The 27555-nt window shown below is 37.1% G+C and overlaps 5 protein-coding genes across 7 annotated transcripts; 1 reads left to right on the forward strand and 4 right to left on the reverse strand.

The window, feature by feature from the left end:
* Nucleotides 1–21: 21 nt before the first annotated feature.
* On the reverse strand, nucleotides 22–2162 carry LOC110423720 (putative phospholipid hydroperoxide glutathione peroxidase). Its single transcript, XM_021438052.2, has 6 exons — nucleotides 1829–2162; nucleotides 1587–1663; nucleotides 1316–1377; nucleotides 967–1085; nucleotides 331–498; nucleotides 22–242 (listed from the first exon to the last, which is right to left on the reverse strand). Exons 1-6 carry the CDS (start codon nucleotides 2081–2083, stop codon nucleotides 216–218), a joined length of 708 nt encoding a protein of 235 aa, XP_021293727.1. The 5' UTR covers nucleotides 2084–2162; the 3' UTR covers nucleotides 22–215.
* A 1318-nt stretch (nucleotides 2163–3480) lies between these two features.
* Nucleotides 3481–5112, reverse strand: LOC110426145 (Exostosin family protein). The gene has a single exon (XM_021441281.1). It carries the CDS (start codon nucleotides 5110–5112, stop codon nucleotides 3481–3483), a length of 1632 nt encoding a protein of 543 aa, XP_021296956.1.
* Nucleotides 5113–6120: 1008 nt separating this feature from the next.
* Nucleotides 6121–9483, reverse strand: LOC110411842 (glutathione S-transferase T1-like). The gene is made up of 7 exons (XM_021422178.2): nucleotides 9235–9483; nucleotides 9040–9113; nucleotides 8808–8868; nucleotides 8655–8708; nucleotides 8125–8204; nucleotides 7454–7659; nucleotides 6121–6577 (listed from the first exon to the last, which is right to left on the reverse strand). Exons 1-7 carry the CDS (start codon nucleotides 9297–9299, stop codon nucleotides 6362–6364), a joined length of 756 nt encoding a protein of 251 aa, XP_021277853.1. The 5' UTR covers nucleotides 9300–9483; the 3' UTR covers nucleotides 6121–6361.
* Nucleotides 9484–11999: 2516 nt separating this feature from the next.
* Nucleotides 12000–17134, forward strand: LOC110409721 (C2 calcium/lipid-binding plant phosphoribosyltransferase family protein). Of its 2 annotated transcripts, none has more exons than XM_021419204.2 (2): nucleotides 12000–12262; nucleotides 13550–17134. In XM_021419204.2, the coding sequence occupies exon 2, from the start codon at nucleotides 13620–13622 to the stop codon at nucleotides 16641–16643; it is 3024 nt and encodes a 1007-aa protein (XP_021274879.1). In that variant the 5' UTR covers nucleotides 12000–12262; nucleotides 13550–13619; the 3' UTR covers nucleotides 16644–17134. The 2 variants fall into 2 exon arrangements, with proteins under 2 accessions (XP_021274879.1, XP_021274956.1); XM_021419281.2 differs by lacking the exon at nucleotides 12000–12262 and adding an exon at nucleotides 12303–13380.
* A 319-nt stretch (nucleotides 17135–17453) lies between these two features.
* Nucleotides 17454–23505, reverse strand: HMA5 (heavy metal atpase 5). 2 transcript variants are annotated; one of them, XM_021419476.2, is made up of 6 exons: nucleotides 22769–23505; nucleotides 19844–21241; nucleotides 19464–19718; nucleotides 18878–19000; nucleotides 18235–18714; nucleotides 17454–18152 (listed from the first exon to the last, which is right to left on the reverse strand). In XM_021419476.2, exons 1-6 carry the CDS (start codon nucleotides 23057–23059, stop codon nucleotides 17736–17738), a joined length of 2964 nt encoding a protein of 987 aa, XP_021275151.1. In that variant the 5' UTR covers nucleotides 23060–23505; the 3' UTR covers nucleotides 17454–17735. The 2 variants fall into 2 exon arrangements, with proteins under 2 accessions (XP_021275151.1, XP_021275070.1); XM_021419395.2 differs by having other exon boundaries at nucleotides 19844–21244; nucleotides 22769–23504.
* Nucleotides 23506–27555: the final 4050 nt, after the last annotated feature.

Below are 27555 nucleotides of genomic sequence, written 5' to 3' on the forward strand. Positions count from 1 at the left end.
TTGCTAGTACTAGCCAAAATATGTAAAATACGATCTGGACGAAATATGTAATTATCCATAAGTAAATTAGGGGTACAGCTTCTAAATTCTAGTACAGTCTAACCCATCTTTGTAGATTGGGAAACAAAAACAGAGAAACGTCCTTGTAATACTAGCTTTTTATTCATAAAATTATCTACTTTATTCACTATGAGCTGAGGAAGCAACTTCCAGCATCAAGCCAGCAGTTTCTTTACATCCTTCTGCAAAATTGAAACAGCATCAATCAGGAGTTATTACTTTGCTCAATGTTTCAAAGTTAGTAACAGAATACATGAAATTGGCTTTTACCTCAATGCTAAGAGGAGAAGTAGTGGGAGCATAACGATCAACAACATTGCCCTCTTTATTGACTAGGAACTTGGAAAAATTCCACTTGATGCTGTCCCCAAAGAGTCCACCTTTGCTTGACTTCAGGAATTTGTATATGGGAGCAGTCTTCTCACCATTCACATCAACCTGTATGAAGATCATGAGAATGAAGTCAGATCTAAAATACTCCCAACTCCAACGAAAAGTACAATGCCTAAAATCACATGGAGTGGAGAGGAAGATCTGATATGTTAGTACATCCTACAAGTTGAAAACATTATTAACTTCACTATTTCATTGAAGCATTCACAAAGGCTTGCACACACCATATTATCAGCGAGGCAAACTGAACAAGGAATTTTGCAGACTAACTAAAAAGACTGGCTATGCCAGTAATAATGGTTCAGGTTTCAGATGACCCTACAATAGGCTAGAGTATGAATATTTGACCTATTCTGAGTTCAATTCTGGAGTCTGTTTATACAGCTTTGATTTTTAAGACTAAATTTTGTCTTGCGCGGCATAAGCTGGGGTGAGACGTTCCTAAGCCATCTTTGGTTTCAGATTATCTTTCAAGTACAAACGGAGCTGTCATTATATTTTCAAACAGCATACCTTATCAAATATGGGATATTCAGCTTTAAAGCGAGTGCAAGCAAACTCTAAGATCTGCTCATTGCTCCCTGGCTCCTGACCTCCAAACTGGTTACATGGGAATGCCAGAATCTCCAAACCTGCCCCAGGACAGAAACAAGTGATATGGTAGAAAGAGTTAGGAGAAAAGGAATAAATGAATTAATCAAATAATAATTCCTGGAATGTTTCAAGCATTGTCTACAGCCGTACTTCACGGAAAAAACTGACAACTGGAAGGTCCTGTTCGGTTCTCAGCATTCTGGTAAAAGATGGTAGACATGTAATCTATTAATTGAAAACACAAAGCTAGAAAGATGCTAAAACAAACCTTGATCTTTATATTTCTCATACAGTTGACCCAGCTCAGTGTAGTTGGAATTTGTCAAGCCACTGCATCAACATTTAAGCAGCAAATTACAAAACTATGTCTAGAAGTTCAGTTAAAAAAGAAGGAAAAAGGCCAAAGTCCAGCATTATCAGTTCATCAAAAGACATATAATCCAATACACCCTTATTAAAGAAAAAAAAGATTTAGTGAACAACTAAAACTTGAAAAAAGTCTTTTGGGTTATAGTCCCAAAACTGAGAGTTGGAGGTACCATTGTGATGCAACATTGACAATCAAGAGGACCTTGCCCTTGTAAATGCTTAGATCAACATCATTTCCTCTTGCATCCTATAATCACCGCAATACAAAAAATAGTAAATATTCATATCATCAGAGGGAAAAAAGAAAAGAAAAGAACGCATAAAGGAATAAATCAAAGACAAACTAAATTCGAAGTCAAAATAACTTTTATCCATGGGGCATAAATTTGAAGTCAAATATATCCAAACCAACCTTAACAGTGAAGTCATGGATTGACCCCTTGGAAGATTGGCCAGCCATAGTATGATCAAATCTGAAACAACCCAAGAAAGACCTTGACAACCCTGTTTCGATTGACGGTGAAACCAAAGAAACTGGCGAAATCTGAGGAAAACTCAAGAGGGTTTGTTTGGAGCTCGGTGATAAACGCTTAGACAAAAGCAGAGAAGCAGAAAGAGCAACCGCACTAAGATTTCGTCGAAAGAGATACGTCGGAGAACAGAGCATCGAATATATTATTACAACTAAAAAAGGAAAACCTTGGAGCGTAATTTATACGACTGTGAAACTAGGCTAACAGCTTGGTCTAGCCTGCGTGTTGAGCCAGCATAGCATTTCTAGGATAGTGAAGATGCCTTTTACACGTGGACTTTTTATATGTTTACACGTCTGCTGAGTCGGGGCCATCTGTTAAACGCTGAATTGTAGGGTCAGAATCTTTTGCATCAGAGAATACGTCATGGGCTCTTTTGTTTTGGGCGTGAGAACCTTTCCGGATTGCCGATTAGTGCTTGGGAAGCGAATTCAATTTGGATTGGGCAGCCGTCATAGTTCCCAGAGAAGATTGTCGATGGAATAACTTTGGGCCTAAGGTTAAATATTTAATTGAGATTTTTTTTAAATTAAGGAAATGAGGTGTTTTTTTTATTTTTTTTGAAATTAAAAAAAAAGAAAAAAATTTATTAAAATAGTTGGAGATCATTACATATATATTATTGTTAATTGGTTTGGAATAAGAGAAATAATTGATAATTAATATTATTATGGAAATTGAAAAGTGATAAAAAGTTAAAATTTATTAAGCACATGATTAAAGAATTGAGAATATATCTTATTTTATTAATTATTTAATTTTTATATATTTTTTATGAAAAATAACATAAAGAGATCAGAATTAAAAAAATATGAGAAGTGAGAGAAAATAAATATTTATTAGACATGAGATAATAAATAGATATTTTATAATTATCTTAATTTTTATATTTAATTAATATAAATTAATTATATTATTATAAAATTATGAGTCTTTGAGGCTGGGGTGGTGAGTGCTCATGATGCAGGGATGGTTTTTGTTCACCTGCTCTTTTGTATTTTGACTTGCTTAAGGCATAAAGGTGTAGTATTTCAAAAAAATATGTGAGGCCTATTAAAATTTGGGGCCTAAAGCGAAGGCTTTGCTTGCCTTACCCTAGAGCCGGGCCTGGATGAAATCAATGTTCACAAATCTCATGGATTTTTCTAAGCAATTTAGATATTCCTATGGACATTTGTACCAGAAGTTTTTGGAAGATTATTCTATTGAACAAAATTTGATTTGATAACTGAAACAACTTGAGCAAGGCTTGGGTACACCAGTATGTTAAGAGAAGTTGTGAACATTTGATGAAGCTGATGATTGGAGGAATACCGATTGCTCAAGAAGTAGTTCTTGAACTAGTTATTGCTATTTATAAATTGGGTTAGAAGTTATAACTTGAACTTTGTTCATGTTTAAAGACAAAAAAGAAAGGGAAAACAGAGAAAGACTGAACATTGACTCAAGTCTCACGTCAATGGCAAGTCAGTTACTCCCCCACACTATGAACAAGAAAGCAATATGAAGTAATAAAACCCAGTTTTAGAACTCATTCTATTCTATTCACCCGCTCAAGCAAGTTTTTCATTGTCATGGAAAATGCGTCTTGAAACTTCTCAAGCTGAGAATTTGAGTCTCCGTATACCAAACCAGGCAATAGTTCATAAACAATGTACCTCCTCATATCGTCTCTTTCCCTTGCGGGAACCTTCGTGAGCCTTTCTACCACATTTACCTTCATCTGTCTCACCTCTTCTTGGTCTATGAACACTGAATATCTGCTATGATCCTCTGGTAAATGCCATGGATATTGGTAGTAAGCTGTGAATGGATCAAAGAGTACCGGAATGCAACCTGAGACAAGCGAATCAAATAAGGATTTTCTTGTTGGGCTATCTCCAGGGGGTTGTAAGCAAAATTCAGACTCCATAAAGTGCTCAATAACAGATTCAGGCTGATCACATCCTCCTGAACTACAAGTCAGAAACCTGCATTTCCTTTCATCTGAGTTGCACTGATTGATCAGTATTGACCTTATGTTTTCCGGTGCATCTGGCCTTGCCGCCCCAGCGAAACTGACTAGGCTCTTGCGATTTGTTCGGATAATCTTCAGCTGCCAAGTGATGATATCATCATCCGAATGGGGATGAAAATAGGTAGGATGAGGAATTCCAATGTCATTGATGTGCCAGGGTTGGCGTTCGATCAACAGCTTCACAGAGTTCTGCATTTGATCAAGCTCTAGCAATCTAGTCCCCCATGAAGCATCACTTTTTCTCCTGAAATCCCAAGAAATCTTTCCCAACACAAATACATGATCCTTACCAGAGTGTTGAAGCCATGACTTTTTGTTCTCGAGCCACTTCACAAGTTCCAGCGCCAAGGTATCTTTAACATCATTTGAGACATTTTTGAAATGCCACCTCAGGATATCTAAGCCACCATAAAATGGGACATAGAACAGCTTTGCCTCGTTTTCATTATAAACCCTGCAAGGATGCTTCAAAACCCTTGTGTGAAATATCAGCTCCAGGGCGTACTGATGAGTGTGATACCATCCTTTTCCAAGCTTTGTAATAGGCTCCCCCATTGCCTCGTTATTGAAATACTTACAAAAATTTGTCCATGGAATCATATCTCCACATTGACCTACCAAGTCCTTATTGAACTTTGATGGCAGATCATACACATAAATCCCCCTTCCATCACATGATTCCGCATGATTCTTATTCGATATCCATGATCTTTGAACTTGTAGCTGCGCTTCAACAGCCTTCACAGCAATCGCAACTTCTCCACCACTGTCATTATTGTGAACCCTGTTGCTGACGATTGAATCTGGGTCATCCCGGACGATGTTGACCACGTCTCTGATACTGGCACTTATGTTTGGACTAATTAAACTATTGTTATGAGCTGAAATTGGGATTTCAAAGTTCGGTTGGGCACCTGCAGAGAGACAGTACAGATTATTGAGCTTCCGCGACGAAATGCATACACGAACAAATTTCCCAGAGATGATAGTTGTGGAAGAAGACCAAAGGAAGATGAGAATTAACAGGAGGATTGCAGCAGGGATACGGTAGAGAATTTTAAACAAAATTGTATCAGCAAAATCATATTGCTTTTGTTCTACTTTTTTTGATGCTTTGGACTTCTTTTTGGACATAGAGATTGCCATATCGGTGGAGTTTCTCTCTGTTCATTGCTTTTGTTTCTGGTTTTTCTAGTGGGAGAAAGCTGCATCTTCTCCTAAAGAGAGTTGCCTCTGGACATGGTTGCACGTATTATGGGCTCCAAATTTGAGTGCACGTTTATCCTGCACACAATAATTATTATTAGGTACTACATTCACTAGTTGACCAACTTATAAAATAGTTGTAAAACATTCGCTCCATGAAAGGTCAATGGCATGAACATGACAGCCCTGAATGCTGATGCAGCTGAGCTTTTGGTTTAGCTGGAATTCGGATGTTCTGGTTTTGGTTCAAATATTTTTTAATAATAGGCGACCAGTGGGATTTCTATTGCCTCTGTAATGGTTGAAAATGCAGTTGCTCTGCAGGCATCTTGGCTCCTTCGTTCATATGGGCCCCCGAGACAATTGGAATGCAATGATATTATATTATTGCTGAGACTTAAACAAGAGCATTGACATTTTTCACAATGACAAGTTTGCTACTCGGTTTAGGAAAAAGCATATAATTAGGAGGTCAAAGTGGTGGCATTAAGCTATACAATTGGAACAGAATTTATAAAAACGTATATTCATATATTGTCATTATTTTTGTGAGAAGAAACTGAAGAGTTTATTCCCTTCAGAGACACAAACTCACTAGACCACATGCAAGGCATGAATGTTATATAGGTAGCGTGTCCACACAGGATTCACCCATGAAAAGATTGTTTCCATGCTTTGCTTTAATGAGTAGACCTAAGTAATTATTTGCATGTTTCCACAATAAAACCTGTCCTAGATTATTCTGAGGGGGATAAAGGAAGGGAATAAGAAATCATAGAAATTTTAGCTGTAAACTTCAAAGATGTACTAGAACGATTAAAACAACATAAGGATACCAAAATCTTGTGTTCTTATATACGCCATTTTTTCTTCAGTTTCATTTATTAAGCTATGGATTTTGGGTGTATTCCATGTAAGCTATTTGTGATCAAACAAGAGAGCTTTAGATGAATGAAATTTTAACGTCTGCCACTGTGATCCAAGAGTAACGGAGAGAACCTGTTACAGTGTTACTACAGTTGACAAAAAATCTAATTACGGAACTTGCAACATAAACCATTATGTAGCACACGTATATGATTTATGTGCTAATAGTTGCTTATTATACAAAGATTGTAGCCTCTATTTTATAAAGAAACTCAACACCACAAGATCCTGTGATAAAAACAAGTAATGCAGTTTTTGCTCATCACATTTTAGAGAGTAATGGCTTTTTCATGCTAGATTCCGTTCCATCATTTGATGCTCCCTTTAGTCGCTGAACTTGTAGTTTTTCTTTGACTTTGAAGATTACCTTATGCACTTCATCAAAGTGAGGTCTCGTAGCATTTCTTGTATTCTCAATCCACTGCTGAACTTTCTTGTGTGGGCCCAGTAACCTAGTGCGATCCTTCTCCTCCAAAACCTACATCCAAGAAATTTTGTTATCGAAATCTCGATGTCTTTCCATATAATTCCATTCCCTTGGCACATATATAGATTACCAAGCCAAGAAGGAATAAAGATTCTGAAATAACAATCATAGTCATAACATATATACATAATCTTTTCCCACTTAGAATTGTCACCAAATAACATGTAGTGGAATTGTGCATATCTCAGGGAGCAGTGCAAGTTAATTACGGGCACCTTATGAGCAAAACAGAGATAAATCTCTGACCTAGGTTTCAGTTATGTTCAAAAGAAACAGATTAACATGGCAATCTATTCCACTAAAAACAGTACATGAAAAAGTATGAGTGAAAGCCCAAAAAATTAAACTAGGCACATTTTCCATTTATGTATAGTTAATAAGCAGAAAATTCATGAATATCACTGTCAGACCTGCAGATTTGTGTATATTTTTCCTTTCCAGGTTAGAAACCTAACATTGATGCTCCCCAATAAAGAACTATGACTCAGGTGAACTAGCTGAGAGATACCATGCCAGCTTGTGTATTTCTTTGCATGAGTGGTTGTGCATGTCAATAGGAGGAGAGGCAGACCAAAAGATGTATGGATAATAACTATAAGAAATGACCTCAATTTTTATTGAGCTCATAGAAATATGGTCCTAAACAGTGCACAGCGGAGAGATAAATGTAACAGTACTGGAAAGGCTTTGTTGCTCTTGTTGTTGAGATGATGATGAGTGGCTGTGGATGCTTGCCTTCAAGAAAAGAGGTCATGTATGGGGAGCACAGCTGACTCTCTATGATAGAATATTATGTTCCACCAGAAAAGTAATGACAAAAATAAGAATTCAAATGTGGACAAAAACTTCAAGTGATAACAAATATACCTCAAGTTGCATTAATTCACAAACAAGGCTAAGATCTGCTATGGTTGGTTGGTTCCCACCCAGCAGGAAAAGTCCACTACCCTTGAGCCAAATGGACTCTATCTTTGACAGAGAAGAGGACAGAAGTTTCTCAGCTTCAGCAGCTGCTTGTGGATTCAACGGAAGGCCAAGAGCAGGTGCTAGTGTAGTATTCAGAACATATGTAACTGAAACGAGAAGCATCAAGTTCTAAAGCATAGCCACCAAACAAAGGGAACATTGAAATACATAACCACAAAGACAATCATATGTAACAATAGGAGGTAACAAAGTGACATGGATAACCGAAACTGAATTTGTTTGTGTTTAAACACAAGCATGTATATGTAGTGACGGGAAAGATTCCAAAAGTAAAGAATGGAAGTAATCCTAGCATCTCTGATAGTTCAATGTTGATTAAGGGATACAAATGGACAGATCTGATGCTTAAAATGCCAACCTCAAAGTACATAATTGTCATTTAATAAGACTGTGTAATAGTATTGATCCAAAAAGGTAGCAATCGTCATAAAAAAAAAGGGCATTGATGAATGCAGATACAACAGATATTATCTTATATCATCAATGACCAATCACTATGAAGAAAGAAGAAAACTTATATGGTTTGAATCTTTTCAGGGTTGATTATACACCTGCACCATGACGTAAGTTTGAGTGATGCCAGTCCAACACTGAGTGAATCTTACTTCGCTTGAAAAGATCAGCAGGATACCTTGAAGCATGGACAGGAAAATTAATTAATAACCAGGCCACAGATTCAAACTGAATGTGAGAAGTGCCCAAATATAGTGATAACATTCTGTACAACAGTGACCTATATAGTACATAGAAATCAGCACATGAGTTGGTTGTGTCATAAATCCTTCTAATTTTAACATCATAGGACGCAGAGTCATGGACATACCATTGAAGTTGTTCAACTATCTATGTGACAAAAGTGATGTAGCACTGTACATTCATCAAGAAGGTGGGCAAGGAAATCCAAGCAATAAGCAAAGAATGAAAGAAGACTTTCATTCCATGCTTTTGCTGGACACTCTTTCTGGAAAACAAGATCAATACAAATTACCCATGTCCATCCTAAGTTGCCCAAGACATCATGTAACATAGCACATACTTTAAAAAAAAAAAAATTGCCATAAGAGACAGCAACTGGACTTACCAATGATCCGCAACTCCAGGAAATGCACAGGCAAGATAGATAAGAATGGCATGGCTGCAACAAATAAATTAGTTAATATATATCTAACCTTGAAATAAGGGGAAAAGGACCAAAAAAAAAGAAACAAGGGTAAGAGAAATCTTCTATAAGTACCTCTCAAACAACTTAAATCTTCCATCAACAATGGCTGGCACCTTTTTCATAGGATTTATATCTGCAACAACATCATAGGAATATACATGAACGTGTTGCAAAACCTTAGTACTTACTGTGGCAACAATTTATAATTCCCGTCAACTGTGCTTGCTTATTCACTTATACAAAACACTAATTGATAATTTCAATTAATAACCAACTTGTGTATAATTTGAATTATACAAAGTACCTGCGAATTCAGGAGTTAAATGCTGACGCTTTGAGACGTCTACTTTGATCTCCTCATATTCTATACCATTTACCCTAAAATTACAAAAAAAAAAAGAGAGAGAGAGAGGAAATGAAGCAAAATTAAAAGAGGAACACCCAGATGACCGTCGCTACAGCCGCGTGAGATTATGAAATACAAGAGTTAAAGAATTACTTGCAGAAGATGATGACAGCACGAGATGGCTGCGACATCCGATCAGCATATACTTTGAGCTTCATTTTTCCTTAATCTTTTCAGTTCCTTGTCTGTTGATATGATACCTGTTCTCTTCTGCCTTTGTTTAGTTTGTTTCCTCACTATCTCGTTTCTTCACCTGCTAATTGACTACAGAGTACTGATAAGGGTAATCGGAGCGAGCCTTTCTGGTCTAATTCATTATTTAGTTTTCTTGATTCTCTCTTTTGACAAAAGCATTTATTGAAATCTTTTACTGCAAAGAAAATGACATTTATTCAAGTTTAAATTTACTTTTTCCTCATTTTGAATGAACAAGTTAAGTTTACTTATTAATCCATACTTTTGTTACTAATATAATGAGTAAATTACGTTAAAATATATATATATAATGAGTGAATATTTGAAGTTTATAATTAAACGCTTGATTTGGTCATAAAAACAGCTTGACTTGAGTTTTCATTATCCAATTAACACTTGGATTATTGTTTTAATTTTGTTTATATTCTTTATTGTAATATTAAAAAAATATAATAACTCAAAAATCATAAATTAAAAAAATCCAATAAAATTTTTATTTTTTTATTACATTAAACCTTTATATTTTTATTTTAAACTAAATAAACTCTTTTATTTTTATTTTAAATCAAATAAACTCTTAAATTTTTATTTTAAATTAAATAAATTTTTATTTTTTTATTTTAAATCAAATAAGTCTTTATGATTAATAATTGACTTAATTAAATTTTCATTTGTCACTCTATACCAAGCGCAATTGATATGATATACTAGCGTACCTTAATTGAAAATGATATGATATATTGACATATTATAATTGATGAGAATATGGTATAATAATATGATTATGTAATATTTTTTACTTTTTACATTAGTATCATATTAATACTATGTAAATATAAAATAATAAATATTATTTTAACTAATGATAATTAAATTAATTATTAATTATAAGAACTTATTAGACTCAAAATAAAAATATAAGATTTGATTAAATATAATAAAATGATAAAAACTTATTTAAATTTTTTAACATATTTTATGCATTTTTTTAAGCATTATGTCAACAAAAATTTATCTGAATTTTTTAAAAAATTCAAAAATTTTTAAAAACATTAATTCGTCCACTAAAATTAATGCAACCCTTATTCAAGCTTTCATAGTTTACAAAAAGTTAAATTTTCAATTTTATAGATTTTAATGATAAATGTCAAATTCACCTATATGGGTTACTGAAAATTGTGTCTAACAATCTCAAAAGAATAAGAGAAGTATCGAAAATAGTTATTAATTGGCACTGCAAAATTAATTGTCTCTTTTATAGGGAATAATGTGATGAAACTTTTAACTTATTTAGTTTACATTATGATATATTTACCTTCATATCATAATTTTGATGAGCAACAAAGGTTCAGACATTATAAAAAAAAGTTAAATATGTTGTATATTTTCTATTTCAATAGATTTTTATATATAAAAAAATTAATTAATTAATTAATTACATATTTGATACTAAAATAAATCTTCATCAAAAGTACCTCATATATGTAATTTTAAACTTTAAAAATAATTTCAATTTATTGTCAAACTAAAGAGAACAAAGCAAAACATCGTAATTCATATTTTTGTATTATATAATTCTTACTCATTTTTTTAATTATTGTCCAAAAAATAAGAATATAACATAGAAAACAACTCAACTTGGCATTCAATTTTATAGAGGACAAAGTTTTGTAGGCCATAGTATATGGTAGAAATCTAGAAGATTTGGTACTACCATAGTAGATAGTAAATAGTAAATACACGTGAAACATGAAAGTACAAGTGAAAGAGAAGAGAGTCACCAGACGACACCGTTTGTCTTACGCTCCTGTCTTGTAGTCTTTGGCTTCTCTTCCAGAAACTTTACATGCCAATCATGCAAATCAGTACAAAAACACTGCCTCTATATTGGAGCGAGGTGCAAGGCTGCACGAGTTGGCCCATGTGACTGGAAACCAAAAATCCATGCTCATCCTAAAATCATAATCATACTATCGACAAAGAACCCCACGTGTAACGATCGTAGCCGATGATGGTATCAATAGGATGAAGATCTTGGGGATTCGGTAATCACGAGGCCAACAGATTAAGTTTCTGATCTTCATTTATTTTCGTGAAAGTGAGAAACATGCACGCGCCCGGCCAGCTCCAGCGCTGCGAACGCCACATGGCCACATTAATGTGGTCGACAGGTAGAATCAGAGCGGTTGACCACTTCGCCAATTAATGGCTTGGAAAGAGAAAGCGAAGGAGGGAGATCCATTTTCATTTTTCAGGTTGCTTCCTATACGTGATAACTTCCGCGTTGCAGCAGGGATGTATGAGAATTGAACAGAAAAGTTTGAGGTTGAAATGCAAATAATCTTTAAAACTTATAGTAACTACTGTTTTACTCAAAGGTGAATTGATTTGCAAAAGTTTAGTAGGCACCAGCGGCGGTTAGAAAAAATTACAGCATAGAATCCAAGCGGTCCAAGTAACTGGTCCAATTTCGTACAGACATTGGTAGAGATCTCCTCTTTATCACCACCACATGATAAAAGAAACGCGCGCCGAGATCACACCTTATGATAATCACAATAAGATGGTCCACACCTTAACAGCCCTCCTCGATTATTTGAAAAATCTTAAAATGCGATACGTAGGAGTCAAAACGACGAATCAGAACCGAAAACGACCCTGTTTTGCCATCACTACTTGAAACTAATAAAAATTTTCTGTTTTTGCCATTTTCCTTTTCCCTGCTATCAAATGGCTGCATTGTTGTTTTCTTTCTCTATCACTCCCCTCGTTTATCGTGTCTGCAATAACTCTTTTGCTTTTCTTTTACTGTCTCAGAAACTTTAATGCATTGCAAATGCAAAGTATATTTATGAAGAGGAGCTTGCCATTTCTTTGAAGAAAATGGTTCAAGTTTGAAGACGTTTCAGCTCACATTTAAGAGAAGGTGAATTTCATCAGTTTTGGTTCTTGTTTTTTTGTTTGTTTTTTCTCCTAGTAATAGCATTTCAATGACCAGCTTGAAAGAGCTGAGTCTAGCTTTACGCTCTGTAGCTCTGATTATCTTACTTTCGAAGTGCATTCTGGATTTTTATCAAGAAAGGTCGATATTTTTGTTTCCTTTTAACGGGAAAGAAAAATGATATATACATCCGTTGAGTAAAGTTTAACTGATGCCTTCTTTTCATTGTTCTCAACTTCATTGTTCAGTTTTGTAGCCTTTTTGAGCACTTTTAACGGTAAATTTATTGTTTATATTAAATAGATTTCCATCTAACCTCTGTTTGGTAGCCGAGAAAACCGAGGAAATTAAGAACTAATACATTGTTTCGTTTTCAGTGTGTGCGGAGATATTTAATTATTTATTTGGAGATTAATGACAGTCGAAGCTTTTCTTTTGGTTCTTTTCTCGCTTTACTCTTTTCTTTTCTTTTGTTCTGGAGAGATGAAGACAGTTTTGAGATCCTATGGTTAAATTGCGTATATTCTGAGCAAAGGGCATGTGTTTTAAGCGTGGTATAAGGATCTTTAGCTTAAAGAGTGGCAGTCATGTGCAAAGTAGTAGCACCATTTTTTTTATAATTCATGTTTTAGATCTTCTCTTTACGACGTAGCTTTGCTCATATTCTTTTATAAAAAGTGCGGACTTGTTTCTCTTTCTCAGTTTTAATTTATACACAATGGATTTGCTTTTTCTAAGTCAAATTTAATAATTTAAACCTTGATTTTTTGGTCAGCTCTGTGTTAGTATCTTATTAGTAATGAAAAATCAACATAGAGGAAGATAGGAAAATCTTTTCTCTAAGCTGAAATTCATCTTTAGAGGGAAGTATTAAATTTGTGGACATTTCATTTAGATGTGTTCTGTTTCATACTATTTGTGAATCAGTTTTCCTCCTGGCTTCACTGTACTTGATTGGTTTCTTGCCTGTTCGATGATAAGCACTGTCATCAGGGTGCGCTGCTTGTTGTGATCAATTTCTTTTTGCTCTTGCATGTTCTCCTTGTGTGAACATTGCCTGCATTACCCTGAAAAGTGAAGATACTGTACGACCGTTGCCTAAGGTAGATTAATAATCTGTGTAGTTCTATCACAATCTATATGTCTCATTCAAGAGTTCATTCAATGAGTTATTCATGTAATTTGTTTCTTCCCTGCAATGCATTTTTTTTTTTCCTTTTCTGTTGTAGATGTTCATTGCCAATCGATAATAACTTCCTATTCCTGCTGCAGGTACCTATAGCCATCTTTCTTTTCTGCACTCTCACATTTCGTTCAACAAGCTCACTCTCTTAAACATCAGATGAACAACCTTAAGCTAGGGGTTGATGTGGTCAGTGCCCACAATCTTTTGCCTAAAGATGGGCAAGGTTCAGCCAGTTCCTTTGTGGAGCTGTACTTTGATGGTCAGAAGTTCCGTACCACTATCAAAGAAAAGGATCTCAACCCTGTTTGGAATGAGAGCTTTTACTTCAATATCTCTGATCCTTCCAACCTCCATTATCTCTCTCTTGATGCGTATGTCTACAATAATATCAAAGGTTCTAACACCAGACCGTTTCTCGGGAAGGTTTGTCTCACTGGAACTTCATTCGTTCCTTACTCTGATGCTGTTGTCTTGCACTACCCCCTGGAAAAGCGTGGGATATTTTCACGTGTGAGAGGAGAGCTCGGCTTAAAAGTTTATATTACAGATGATCCATCCATAAAGTCCTCAATCCCAGCACCCACTGTTGAATCTTTGCCTAGTCGCGAACCCCACGTAACTCCTATGCTTGCGCAAACAGTTCAAAGCCCGGTCATGAAAGACAGGGTTGAATCAAGGCACACCTTTCATCATCTTCCCAATCCAAATCTACACCAACACGATCAGCATCATTCTTCTGATCCAGCCGTTCATCACCATCATCACGTACCAAAGTATATTGCTGATGAGATGAAACCAGAACCACCTCCTCCAAAGCTAGTACACATGCACTCTGCATTATCTGCACAACCTGTTGATTTTGCACTTAAAGAAACCAGTCCCTTTCTTGGTGGGGGAAGAGTTGTCGGGGGGCGTGTTATCCATGGAGATAAGACTGCGAGTACATATGATCTTGTTGAGCGGATGCATTTTCTCTATGTAAGGGTTGTCAAAGCTCGTGAACTTCCTGCAATGGATGTTACTGGGAGTATTGATCCATTTGTGGAGGTAAAGGTTGGGAACTACAAAGGCATAACAAAGCACTTTGAGAAAAAGCAAAATCCTGAGTGGAACCAGGTATTTGCATTTTCAAGGGATCGTATGCAAGCTTCTGTATTAGAAGTTGTGATTAAGGACAAGGATCTGGTCAAAGATGACTTTGTTGGAATTATAAGGTTTGACATCAGTGAGGTTCCATTACGCGTCCCACCAGATAGTCCTCTGGCTCCAGAGTGGTACCGGCTTGAGGATAAGAAGGGAGAGAAGATAAAGGGTGAGCTGATGCTTGCTGTCTGGATTGGAACTCAAGCAGATGAGGCTTTTTCTGATGCGTGGCACTCTGATGCAGCTACTCCTGTTGATAGCACACCGGCTACATTTACAGTGCTACGTTCAAAAGTCTATCATTCACCACGACTGTGGTACGTGCGTGTTAATGTTGTTGAAGCACAAGACCTGGTGCCAACGGAGAAGAACCGTTTCCCCGATGTGTACGTTAAGGCACAAATAGGCAACCAGGTTGTGAAAACAAAGCCATGTCAGGCTCGGACTCTGAATGCCATCTGGAATGAGGATCTTCTGTTTGTTGCTGCTGAACCCTTTGAAGATCATCTAGTTCTTTCAGTTGAGGATCGTGTGGCTCCTGGAAAAGATGAGATAATTGGGAGGGCCATTATACCATTGAACTCCATAGAAAAGCGTGCTGATGATCGAATCATTCATTCTCGTTGGTTCAACCTTGAAAAGCCAGTTGCTGTGGATGTAGATCAGCTGAAGAAAGATAAGTTTTCTAGCCGAATCCATCTTCGTGTTTGTTTAGATGGAGGATATCATGTGCTTGATGAGTCTACTCACTACAGCAGTGATCTCCGCCCTACAGCAAAGCAACTGTGGAGGCCACCAATTGGGGTCTTGGAACTTGGCATCTTAAATGCAGTAGGTCTCCATCCTATGAAAACACGAGATGGGAGGGGAACATCAGATACCTACTGTGTAGCAAAGTATGGTCACAAATGGATCCGCACTCGCACCCTTGTTGACAATCTGTCTCCAAAGTATAATGAGCAGTACACTTGGGAAGTTTTTGATCCAGCTACCGTTCTCACAGTTGGTGTATTTGACAACAGCCAGCTTGGGGAGAAGGGTTCAAATAGTAACAAGGACCTGAAGATTGGGAAGGTTAGGATTCGCATCTCTACTTTGGAAGCAGGTCGTGTTTACACACATTCTTATCCCTTGCTGGTTCTTCATCCAACTGGGGTTAAGAAGAAGGGGGAATTGCATTTGGCAATACGATTCACATGTACATCTTTTGTAAACATGCTTTACCAATATTCACGACCACTACTACCCAAAATGCACTATGTAAGGCCCTTCAGTGTGATGCAGCTGGACATGCTACGCCATCAAGCTGTTAATATAGTGGCAGCACGCTTAGGTCGGGCAGAGCCCCCACTTCGGAAGGAGGTAGTTGAGTATATGTCTGATGTGGACTCACATCTTTGGAGCATGCGCAAAAGCAAAGCAAATTTCTTCCGACTAATGACAGTTTTCTCAGGATTGTTTGCTGTTGGGAAATGGTTTGGGGATATCTGCATGTGGAAGAATCCTATCACAACAGTTCTGGTTCATGTGCTCTTTCTAATGCTTGCTTGCCTCCCAGAACTGATCTTGCCTACAATTTTCCTCTACATGTTTCTAATAGGGGTGTGGAACTTCCGCTATCGGCCAAGGTACCCTCCTCACATGAACACAAAGATTTCACAAGCTGAGGCAGTGCACCCTGATGAGCTTGATGAGGAATTTGATACGTTTCCTACAAGCAAGAGCCCGGAGCTGGTTAGAATGAGGTACGATCGGTTGAGGAGTGTGGCTGGTAGAATTCAGACTGTGATTGGTGATGTTGCAACTCAGGGGGAGCGGTTTCAAGCACTACTAAGCTGGCGAGACCCACGTGCTACTGCCATCTTTATTTCATTTTGCCTTGTAGCTGCCATAGTGTTGTTTGTGACACCATTTCAAGTGATAGCAGCCTTGACAGGGTTCTATGTGATGAGACACCCAAGATTTCGATACAGGTTGCCACCAGTGCCAATAAACTTCTTCCGTCGGCTGCCTGCCAGGACAGATAGCATGTTGTAGGTCAGACACAGGATGTTTCTGGCAAGACTTCGGAATCTCCAAGTCCTCAGTTTTTCCTGGTGCAGCATGCTTATTATCAGCAACAGTTTTACGGGGATTTGGACCATAAAATAATTTGTATCTGCTCTATATGCTGAATCAGAATTAGAATAAAGTGAAGAGTAGTTACAATAATCAAGCTTTCAAATGGATAATATGACAAAGTTAGTGTAGTCCAGGAATCTGCAACCATCTGATTGCTATGCTCAACAATCAGCTTCACTAGAGCTGCACTGTTTGTGGGGAAGAGGAAAACGAAAGAAAAGGAGTGGTTTAAAGGACTTCATCCTCTTGAAACATTTTTCCACGTGGTGAAATTTAAAGCTCAATTCTAGGCAACTTAAGTCTCTATCACATATAGAAATGTTGTGATAAGCTTCTGATTTGCTCGAAATTTGTGTTGAGATATTATACAAATTATCTTATTAAATAAATATTATTATCTAGTTAAATTACTATTTTTAATTAGAATTACACTACAATAGTTAGAGTTAAATTATGAATAGGATTAATCTTTTATATATATATAATATACATAATTTAAATTTCTTTTCTTGCAATATTAGAGATCCTTAGTATGATTTAGCACTGTAATTTCTCCCACTGGTTTAGTTTTGTAACACATCTCCGTGTATGAAGCTTCTACATAAGTGAAAAAGAAAATATATCTTTCTCTTATCAACTTCTGCTAGCTTTGCTATATAATAATGAGAAGGATTGATTTGATCAAAGGGTATAGAAAGCAAAAGGATAGATAGTTGATGAAAACAATTGAAAGCTAAAAATACAGAGATGGATTTATTATCAAGACAAACCGGATTGAATTCATGCACAATAAGAGATTACAACACTGCCTTTGCCCACTGCCCTTCATACATAGCTACACAAAATATCTAAAAATCTTAACAGCACCACTGGTGTATGTACAAAATTTGCCAGCCAACCAAAGTCACTCTATTTATATATTGCATTCATCCATTGACTGACCTACCAGCTTTATTTGTTCCCCCTAAACATATATACACAACTGCATCAAGAACCTTTTATCATCCATCACTCGATCTTTATTCCACGTATCTCAAGGTTTTCCAGCTTCTTGGGTCTCTTGTAATTCTTTAACAAGAGGGAGCAGCAAACCACACTAACTGAAGAGGCTGCCATTGCAGCTCCAGCAATCCATGGAGGCAAACGAAACCCAGTTGATGGAAAAAGAGCCCCAGCAGCTATTGGAATGCCCAGAATATTATACCCCAAAGCCCAGATGTAGTTCAGACGGATACGAGAAAAGGTTTTCTGGGAAAGGTGTATGGCAGTGATCACATCCTCTAAGTTGCTCTTCATCAGAACTATGTCAGCTGCCTCTATAGCAATGTCTGTGCCAGCACCAATTGCCATTCCAACATCTGCTGCTACAAGTGCTGGTGAGTCATTAATGCCATCTCCTACCATTGCCACAGCATAACCTGCTGCCTGTGGTTAAGAAAAATGAATAAAATGTTTACATAAAGATGCCAGCAACTTTATTACGAAACACCAATGCTCATATATTTACCTGTAAGTCTTTTACTTTCTCTGCTTTCTGTTCAGGTTTCGCTTCTGCAACAACCGTTTCAATTCCAATTTGCCTGGCAATGGAACTTGCAGTTCCCATATTGTCACCTGTCACCATAATGCTTCTTACATTCATAGACCTGAGAATGGAAATAACTTCCTGAGCACCTGGCTTCACTGGATCAGATATGGCTAGAACTCCAGTCACTTCCCCATCTATTGATACTAATATGCCAGTTTGTGCCATCCCTTCAGTTTCTGTTAGCATATCTTGAGCATCAGCTGGAATAGCAATGTTGTGGTCCAACATCAAGCTCTTGTTTCCCACAATTATTTCCCTGTTCCTGACAAAGGCTTTCACTCCATGACCTGTTACAGAGACAAAGTCTCGTGCTTCTGGCCAAGCAGGGTTCTCTTCATCTTCTCTGAACTTCTTGGCATACTCAACGATGGCCTTGGCCAGTGGATGCTCACTGTTTACCTGACCAATTCATTACCAGCATTAATAACAAGAGAATGTTTGAGTCAATCTATTTGAAGTTTGTAAGATCCATTCAAGTAGGTTGGAGGACTGATAACATTAATGATTATTCTATGCAAAGAACTTCTCTCAACCTGTCAGAATTCAGTGAAGAAAAGCATACCTCGGTTGCAGCAAGAAGCTCGTAGAATTCATGTAGCACCATATTTTTCAAGAGTCTTGTGTTAACAAGGACTGGCTTTCCAACTGTGAGAGTTCCGGTCTTGTCAAATACAATGCAATTTACCTACAAGATTGATAGAAATATAAGAATCAAAATAGGAAAAACAAGAGGCCACCTGTGTATCTAAGTAAGAAGAAAATATTCAATACCTCAGTTTCTTTTCCCCAAAACTCAATGGGCTAGCACAGTTTCTTTGATATGGACAGTTGTTCATATTATGATGGATTTTGTATCCTATGTTATAAATAAAATCTCTTTTACCTCTCAAAAAAAAAAAATCTTCAAACAATATGGAGTTCGGGTCTTCTTTTTTTCTTAACATTCTGACGAAAGAAACATACTGAATCTACAACTGTTTTAATTTGAATGGTACTTAGCTATTCTTTTCTATTTTAATAGAAAAGCTTCTGTAGCATGATAAGATTTCCAGATAGAAACAGCAAATAACAGATTTTAACAAGAGCAACAATACAGTAGCTCAATATACAGAAACTAGCAAATTTCAAGATGAAAGGCCTATGCTAACCTTATGTGCACTTTCCAAAGCTTGACCCCCTTTAATTAGTACGCCTTGAGATGCACCAACTCCGGTACCAACCATAACAGCTGTTGGGGTTGCAAGGCCCAGAGCACAAGGACAGGCTATGACCATGACAGAGATTCCAAACTGAAGTGCAAGCTCAAATCTATCCATTGAAGATGGTATCCATGATTCTGGGTAGCCGTGAAACTTTCCAGCTAAAAACCAGGCAAGCCATGTTGAAAATGAAAGAATGATCACCTGCAAAAGACAATAGTCAGTTGCTGCTACCGAAGTCTTGAACAAGTGAAACAAATGACAATCTAAGCAAAACAACTTTGTGAAACAAGCCTAAGAGGACATGAAGCAATTTTATATTCTATTACCAGAGGCACAAAATATTTTGAAATGCGGTCAGCAAACTTCTGTACAGGAGCTTTGGCCATCTGAGCAGACTCAACAAGCCGAACAATCTGTGCAAGCGCACTTTCTGAACCAACCTTTGTTGCCTTAATATGTAATACTCCATTCTCATTAACCGTGCCTCCAATAACTGTATCTCCCTTCCTCTTTGCTACTGGTCGTGCCTCTCCTGTTATCATACTTTCATTTATGTGGCTTTGCCCCCACAAAACAAAACCATCTGAAGCTACTTTTGCACCAGGAATAATTTTGATGACGTCATTCTTTTGTATCAATCGACTATCGATTTCTTCTTCACTTATCACATTTCCTTCCCCATCCAAAGTCAACAATATTGCTGTCTCAGGTGCAAGGTTCATAAGCTTAGCTATGGCCTCAGATGTCTTTCCCTTGGCTAGAACCTCCAGATACTTCCCAAGTAGGATAAATGAAATAAGCATTGCACTTGTCTCAAAAAAATCCGTACCCTCAAAATCTGGAGAGGTAGCAGCTCTTAACACTGTGTAGACTGAGTAAAAGTAGGCTGCATTTGTCCCCAAGGCTATTAAAACATCCATGTTGGCAGAACCATGGCGCAATGCTTTGTAGGAACCAGTATAGAATCGACGCCCTATTATGAATTGCACTGGAGTTGATAGCACCCACCTCATAATCTCACCAACAGTTAGCATATTGACTACTTTGGTATCTAATCCATGCTTAATTCCAGGGATATACATAAAAACCATGGAGGTTAGAAAAACAGGAATAGTGAAAATCAAGCTCCAGAGGAAAGATCTAAAGTACTGCTTAATTTCCTCCCTTTTGTGAGTCTCCCTTCCACCTCCTTCTCCTTCAGGAAATATAGTTGCCTTGAAACGCCTGCTACTCCCGGTTGACTCAATCACTCTGATAAAGTTTCTTGGTCCTGTTATATCTGGTTTGTATGAGACAGAAATCTTTTTGATCTCAGTTGATACATCTACAGCTTGAACCCCTGGAAGGGCTTGAAGGGAATTTTCAAGCATTCTCATTGAATTACCAGTCATTACGCCATCAACTTGAAGATCAATCTTGCTTATGTCTTCTCCTGTACTAACAAGTGTGGCTTCAAATCCAGCATCTTCTATTGCTTTCATAAGCTGATTGTGGCTCACAGCTTTTGGATCATAATGAATTTCTGCTTCTTCAGTTGCCAAAGCCACCTGCGCCTTTTGCACACCACGAATTGCCTGCAAAGCTTTTTCAACAGTGGAGGAGCAAGAAGTGCAAGTCATTCCGTTAATATGTATCCGGCATACTTGAATGGATTTCTCATTTGTCTCATCTTTAATCAATGAAGCTTGAAATCCAACATCTTCGATGGCCTCACGAATGGTCTCCTTCTATAGAATGTTTTAAGTTTCAAAAGCTTGCTAAACATAAAGAACGCAAAAAGCAACAGATAGGAAATATAAGGAAACAAAACAGAATCAGGTCCAGGCTGTGTACAATGAACTATGAGCCAAATTTTGCAGCTTCATGAAATTGCGGCAACAATTGAATACATTTCAGGCTCTAATTTATTCACGCATTACCATCAAGTAAAATCTTTTGCATCGGTAACAATGACCAAGTTGATAATTGCAAAAGCTGCAGCAAAACTTCAGTCATAGCCTATCAACTATATGGAAATTACCAACAAATAGTAAACAAGGAAAAGAAAAATTCTTGACATGGTAGTACTCTATAGTCTATACTTTAATTTTTTTCCCTCCTAATCTTTCAGTTTAAATCAAATATGGAGAGAGCTAATTGTTCTCGGTTCAACTAACTAAATGGACTCAATAATCTTGCATTAATTCCAACAAATTAGTTTAAGTTTGTGTAAATCATTTGTTGCTTAATTTGATCAAATTAGCCTACAAGAAACCTTAATAATTCAACAGCACTTGTTTCCCCAGAATCTTAAGATTTATGATTATGATTAGTAGAATATGATAAGGAAAGAAATGGCTTGTAAATCAAGATAGAACCATAACCTAATCATTTTATATATGCAGATTCAGAGTGGTGTTTGTGTGAACTTCACTAAAAGTTATCTCTGCGAAGAGAAATGCCAAAACAAATCCACAAGCAAAGATTTGCTTCATAGAAGTAAAACAGCTATAGTTTTGCATATGCTCTTCAATCTTTTCCATGGCAAGACGAGACATAGAACCGAGCCTGACATACAATTTCAGGCCCATAGTAGAGGACTCATGGGGTTTTCTTAACCCATAAGCTCAGGTCTGATGGTCCAGGCTCAGCCATGCTGGCCCCCTTGACAAACACAGATGCAACTACCTGCATTTGTATGGTTCAACATTTATGGAGGTCAAAATCAAGTTCATTTTCATGTGAACTTGACGTATCTCTTCATCCTCAGCACGGAAAAGCAAAGCAACAAAAAGCCAAGGAAAAGAAAATACGAAAACCAAGGAAACAGATGAAGAAAAAATTGGACAAGTAATAGGAAAAGGAACAGAAAACCAAATCTTGTTTTCTGTTTACAAGCGAAAGGACAATTGATGTAGCTGCAAAGGAACCCATTCTTTGTTTCATTTGTCCTTTAAAATCTGTCATTTCTGCATCCTAATAGAACATGTGTCTATTGGAAAGTTACAATTTTGACCTATTAGATTCACTTTTAATTCATCTATTTCTCAGATAACAGATTTCAGAGCCATTTTTGAGTTATTGCAGCAAAGAAATTCCTTAAAATGCTTGAAATTTTGAAGAAATGGGCAAATCAAGCATCAAATCCTTGCATCCCTCCGTCAATGGAGAAACAAAGTACCCTAAACAAATTTTGATTGAATACCTGACAAAAGAAGGAAACAGACAATATAAAGAAAAAAACAAAAGACGGATATTATAACTGAACTTACGTTTACGAAACTCGGGTAGAACATAACTTGCGCCCTGTTGTTCAAAACATCAACAACGGCTTCCCGGATTCCTGGAAGCCTCTTGACAGCCTTTTCGACGGATCCAGCGCAGGCTGAACATGTCATTCCGATAACTGAAAACATTGCCTTGGCCTCGGACCCCTCCAAGCTCGTTTCTTGTGCGGAAACCCCTTTCGGGTACTTTGGCATCGAAGGATAGTGAGGCCTTGGTGACAGGTCCCCATAACTATCGTTTCGTATGCATGCTAATGCCAACAACTTCGCCGCCATGTTCAAGCCCTTCCTCCCTTTACTGTAAAAGAAACTAACAGGGTTTTGTCGGTTTATCAGTTGAAAGTTTTTGCCTCCGTTTTTTGTTTATGAATTATGATGCAAAGTAATACTGCTACATAACCAACAAAAAAACTTTCGAATTGTGGGGGGAACTGTTTTTGTTAAAGGTTGGTGGAATGCGTTATTGGATCAAATATATAGGTAAAAGATGCAATCATTGAGGCTCCGATAGTGCGGATTTGCTGATTCGTTTGACCAAATAATTAAAGGGTGAGGGGAGAGAGAGAGGCCAATTTGTGCTACAGCTTTAAAGTATTGGTATTTATTATATTTCAGGGGCAAAAAACAGAGCAAAGCTGTTTTATAGGAGTGGAGCTGTACTGGAGGGACCAAGACATATGTATTTAACGGAATTTTAAATTGGTTGTTGACATGGTGTCCCCCAGTAACAAGGTCAGCTTTCTATGTACTCTTCGATATATGTTCTATCACATCTCGGGAAAGGGCCATGGGAAAGAATGACGACCATGTCTCTACCATTTTCCTTTCCTTGTATGAGTTCTTGTTAATCTTTAGATTCCACGTATCTCTAGTTTTAGTTATATAGCATCAAGAATTCAAATCAAAGTTGTCTTTTAATGGTATTTCGAACCTTATAATTAAAGGCTAGTTGAAGGGTTTAGTCATAAATATAAAAGAAACAATTCCATTTGGGATGTAGCGTAGTTGGGTTTCTTTTCCTCCTCTTTTCCAGGGGAGACCGAACAAAAGGAAAAAGATAAAAGAAAATGTCTTGTTAAAGAAGAGGAACACACAATCAACAAGAAATCATCAAAATGCAATGTGCGGTGGATTAAGAGCTTGCTACTTATGCAGGCATGATGTAAGGCCAACAAAACTACCATCAAAACTTCGTAGGAGAATGGATGAACCTGCAATGGGAAAAGAACTCGTTGGTTTATGCTTGGAATTTTCTACCATATGGTGAGGGAAGAAAGAGACAGACTTTACTTGTAAGATACGGCAAGTGATTTCAGATACGCACCTACTCACGTCTTCCATTCTGCTAAGAAATACCCATACATATGGCTGCTTGAACCGCTAAAAACACAAAATTATATGAATAAACAATGCTGCTGGACATGCCGTTAAACTTTGGACCTTTCCACAATATAGACCTGGCTATCATCATGCCCACCAAAACTTTCAAAACAATATAATTAATATACTTAATTAAACAATGGGTCTTACTTTGAAACGTAGCTAACCTTGACTTCCAGTTCAGTTCTGTAGTTTGTTTCCCCTTTGTCCTTGAATATAAAATTGCCTTGGAATCATAGAAACTCGGTTTTGTTGTCCCAATGAAATGGAATCTCCAGCACAAGATTCGTTCCCTTTGGAAAATTTGAGCCATGGTAAAACTGACTGCACTGGCAAAAACGAAGACTTATATTTTTTAAATTTAAATTCATCAATTGAAAGTTATATACTGAAAAAATTCATTTTTTAAATATTAAGAGTATGAACGTATTTATTGGTTAGATTTCCCATCAAAATAACAAGACGACTTAGCTTAGCTTTCGATTACTGTTTGTTAGTTTAGAGATTATGGTAAACAATGCTTCTCAAACTGCAAAACTTGGAACTCCAAAGAGCAGCATAAACCAATCTTTACGATTAGGTTCCATTGGAGTGAATTGGATATATGAATTCTTAATTACGTTATAAACAGCCTTCTTCTCCCTATCTCTTGCCATAGTGTGCCAATTTAGCTAGTCGTATCCAACAATATTATAAAAAGAAACTTATAAAATTTGAGAAAATTAATGAAGTACACGTCTATGCCCACATTCATTTGATTGACCTTTTTGTTAAGATGAATAAAGTACAACATCAAATGTGACAAATTTGCAGTGATAAGAATGCGCTGACCAAGTTTATTTTATTCCATAACTCATCTTAATCACATGGGACCTTTTACCAAATACCGACCCTAATACTATTTTATGATATAGTACAAAATTCCTCAGATAAACAATATTTGAGCTTATTGCATTAGTTATGTAAGCAAGTTGTTAAATAATTATTTGTGTATTTTATTTATTATGATTACGTTGACTCTAGAGTTTTTATGACTCTGTTAAATTAAGACAAAACTTTCATCTCATGAAGAAAAATTTTAAAATTTTCCCGAGTATCAGGTGAGAACTAATTGGGACATTAGTCAAAGTCGGATGTATAGTTAATTTGCTAATTATGAAATTACTGAAACATAATATCCCTGCCTATTTATTCAATGACATAAGCTGTTTTACCTTGAAGGGGAAAGGTGGGCAATTCACTTGCAAGGTAGATAGTTTGGGCTCTGATTCAAAGCCCACTATCTTGACAAAATGCCAAATCAATATTTCAACTGTAAATCCATAAAAGTCCAATTTGACAGACTTACCTTACCCTCTTCATTTTATGGGCCAAAGAAGGCATGAAAGAGTTTGGATTGGCAAGAAAGCTTATTATATCACTGGCCAATAGGAAAGGTTTTTTAGAATCAAAACATGGACCCGCTTGACAGCTATTATTCCTTTGTTTGATTGAATTGGCGGCTTGGATTGGCATCCTTATCCTATCAAAGTTAGTTGTTCTATTAATGTGATAAATAAACAGGAAGAGCCAGCCAAGGTCGATGTTGATTATATCAAGGCCCATCTTTGTTTCGTGGCATCCGGGCCTTGGCCGGCAAGTCCTAATAAAAGAATGGTTCGATCACAATCAAAATCCGATTGAAAATGGCCAGACAAGTCTATGACAAGGCTTTGTGTTGATCAATTCGAGGCCCATAAGTAAGTGCAACTTCAACGATGAAGGGGCCCCGCTTGACAGTCACACTTATCCATATTTGCAAGCCAGCTTGGTGCATTGGGTCTTTAGTCCCTCTCACAAACGTCATTACTTTCATGAAACGCAATGAATACATGTGTACCTTTTGGGCATGGGCGATTCTTGGACCTTTTCCATCGTCCATTTTTGACTAGTTGAATCCAATTAGGCTGACTTGACCGCGGTTTTAAGCATCGGTGGAAACCTGGGGTGGCCCACTTGAGCACTGCTTTTGGGTCTTGGTCCATTTTTATTGGCAAAAATTAACTTTAATGGGTTGGATAAGCTAGCCCAAAGTCTCAACAATTTTGGGCTCGAGGTTCAATTTGCTAATCAGATCATGGGTCATGCAGCATCTCCAAGAGAACAAGGATTTTGATTTTCATGGAAAGGTTTAGTAGATGAGATCATGGATCAAAGCTAATAATTAAAGGTGATTCTAGCAAACTATCATGTAAAAAGTGAAATGAAATTCGTACATCACGTCTCTGTTTTTTGTGGTTGATGCTTTAGGAATTTAACACCCACACATCTCCAATGACCATTAAATCGAGAACTATAACTTGATTCTGTTTCCAAGTTGATTATCAAGTCCGACCCTAGTCCAATATTTAGTCTACATCATGGGTCACCGATAGGACAAAACAGGAAGGGTATGGTTTCGAGGAATGAGGACAAATGACACCACAATTGATGATATCTCTACTTTGGGGGCTATTTTACATAGTATGTGCGTTGAAAAAGAACGACAAAAGTGACGGACCAACAAAAGTTGGTGGTCTAGGAGAAGTCCACACATAGTATCCAAGAGATCAGGATAAGTTTCTGTCCTAGTCCTACCCCAAATGCAACTGAAGCAGCCAGTGGCCAAAGTCAAATTGGCAACCAAAGCCTAATGCTGAAAAACATTCGTATATATAGCTGGCTTATCTTTACCTGCCCCAGTGGCCAGTTTGCATTGAGCTAAACCTCTGGCTGCGTAAGCGCTTACGTTAAAAGCCCAATTTGACGAGACAAGGAGGTTCCCCGAATCCAACACACAGTTAACCATTTAACAGCGTGGACCTCTCCCTTGGTACTGATGAGTTCCAGTCGGTAGCCAGCAAAATACCGTGTCGTTGTTTCAGCGTTGGCTAATGGCTATTCCCAATGGGATTATCTTTTATGTCGCCTCTGAAGCAGTAGGATATTACTATAATAAGACTTGAGGAAGACCCCTAAAAGGCCAAAAAAAGGTAAAAAAACAAAAGGCAGGCTCACTGGTAAGCTTTGATGTCTACTTTCTTCAGGCGACAAGCTTGCATCTGCTTAAATTGTCTCACTAATTGTTTGTTTATGCTTGAAGCATAAACAAAAGAATAAAAGCAAACCTAGAAAAATTTCCAGGATGCTCTGACTCTGGCTCTAATTTAATAAAGACAAACCTCCCTTGCATGATCTTATCGTGACAAGGATATATATATATATATCAATATGTGGTGCATTTCCGTCTCTATTGATTGAAAAAATGAAATAAAATATCTACTACTAATATTTCTAATCTGCTTCTACTTACATTGCTTTCTACTAGATAAGGGGTTTTGGATAAAATTTTGCATTTCGAGTATAACGTAGCT

The sequence above is a fragment of the Theobroma umbraticum genome, unplaced genomic scaffold (assembly GCF_002168275.2).
Source record: "Theobroma umbraticum cultivar Fairchild unplaced genomic scaffold, ASM216827v3 scaffold_30.0, whole genome shotgun sequence".
Lineage (NCBI taxonomy): Eukaryota > Viridiplantae > Streptophyta > Magnoliopsida > Malvales > Malvaceae > Theobroma > Theobroma umbraticum.

What these genes read in the sequence shown, in the direction of transcription:
- LOC110423720 (XM_021438052.2), bottom strand. Translation starts at nt 2,083, where the DNA reads ATGCTCTGTTCTCCGACGTATCTCTTTCGACGAAATCTTAGTGCGGTT. An exon ending in GTCAATGTTGCATCACAATG is followed by an intron (nt 1,378 to 1,586) that starts GTACCTCCAACT and finishes ATGTTGATGCAG; the next exon opens with TGGCTTGACAAATTCCAACT. An exon ending in CTTCTCCTCTTAGCATTGAG is followed by an intron (nt 243 to 330) that starts GTAAAAGCCAAT and finishes TCAATTTTGCAG; the next exon opens with AAGGATGTAAAGAAACTGCT.
- LOC110426145 (XM_021441281.1), bottom strand. Translation starts at nt 5,112, where the DNA reads ATGGCAATCTCTATGTCCAAAAAGAAGTCCAAAGCATCAAAAAAAGTA.
- LOC110411842 (XM_021422178.2), bottom strand. Translation starts at nt 9,299, where the DNA reads ATGAAGCTCAAAGTATATGCTGATCGGATGTCGCAGCCATCTCGTGCT. An exon ending in AGATTTAAGTTGTTTGAGAG is followed by an intron (nt 8,709 to 8,807) that starts GTACTTATAGAA and finishes TATTTGTTGCAG; the next exon opens with CCATGCCATTCTTATCTATC. An exon ending in CCTGGAGTTGCGGATCATTG is followed by an intron (nt 8,205 to 8,654) that starts GTAAGTCCAGTT and finishes CCATGCTTCAAG; the next exon opens with GTATCCTGCTGATCTTTTCA.
- LOC110409721 (XM_021419204.2), top strand. Translation starts at nt 13,620, where the DNA reads ATGAACAACCTTAAGCTAGGGGTTGATGTGGTCAGTGCCCACAATCTT.
- HMA5 (XM_021419395.2), bottom strand. Translation starts at nt 23,059, where the DNA reads ATGGCGGCGAAGTTGTTGGCATTAGCATGCATACGAAACGATAGTTAT. An exon ending in TCTACCCGAGTTTCGTAAAC is followed by an intron (nt 21,245 to 22,768) that starts GTAAGTTCAGTT and finishes AACATTCTATAG; the next exon opens with AAGGAGACCATTCGTGAGGC. An exon ending in AGAAAGTAAAAGACTTACAG is followed by an intron (nt 18,153 to 18,234) that starts GTAAATATATGA and finishes TCTTAACCACAG; the next exon opens with GCAGCAGGTTATGCTGTGGC.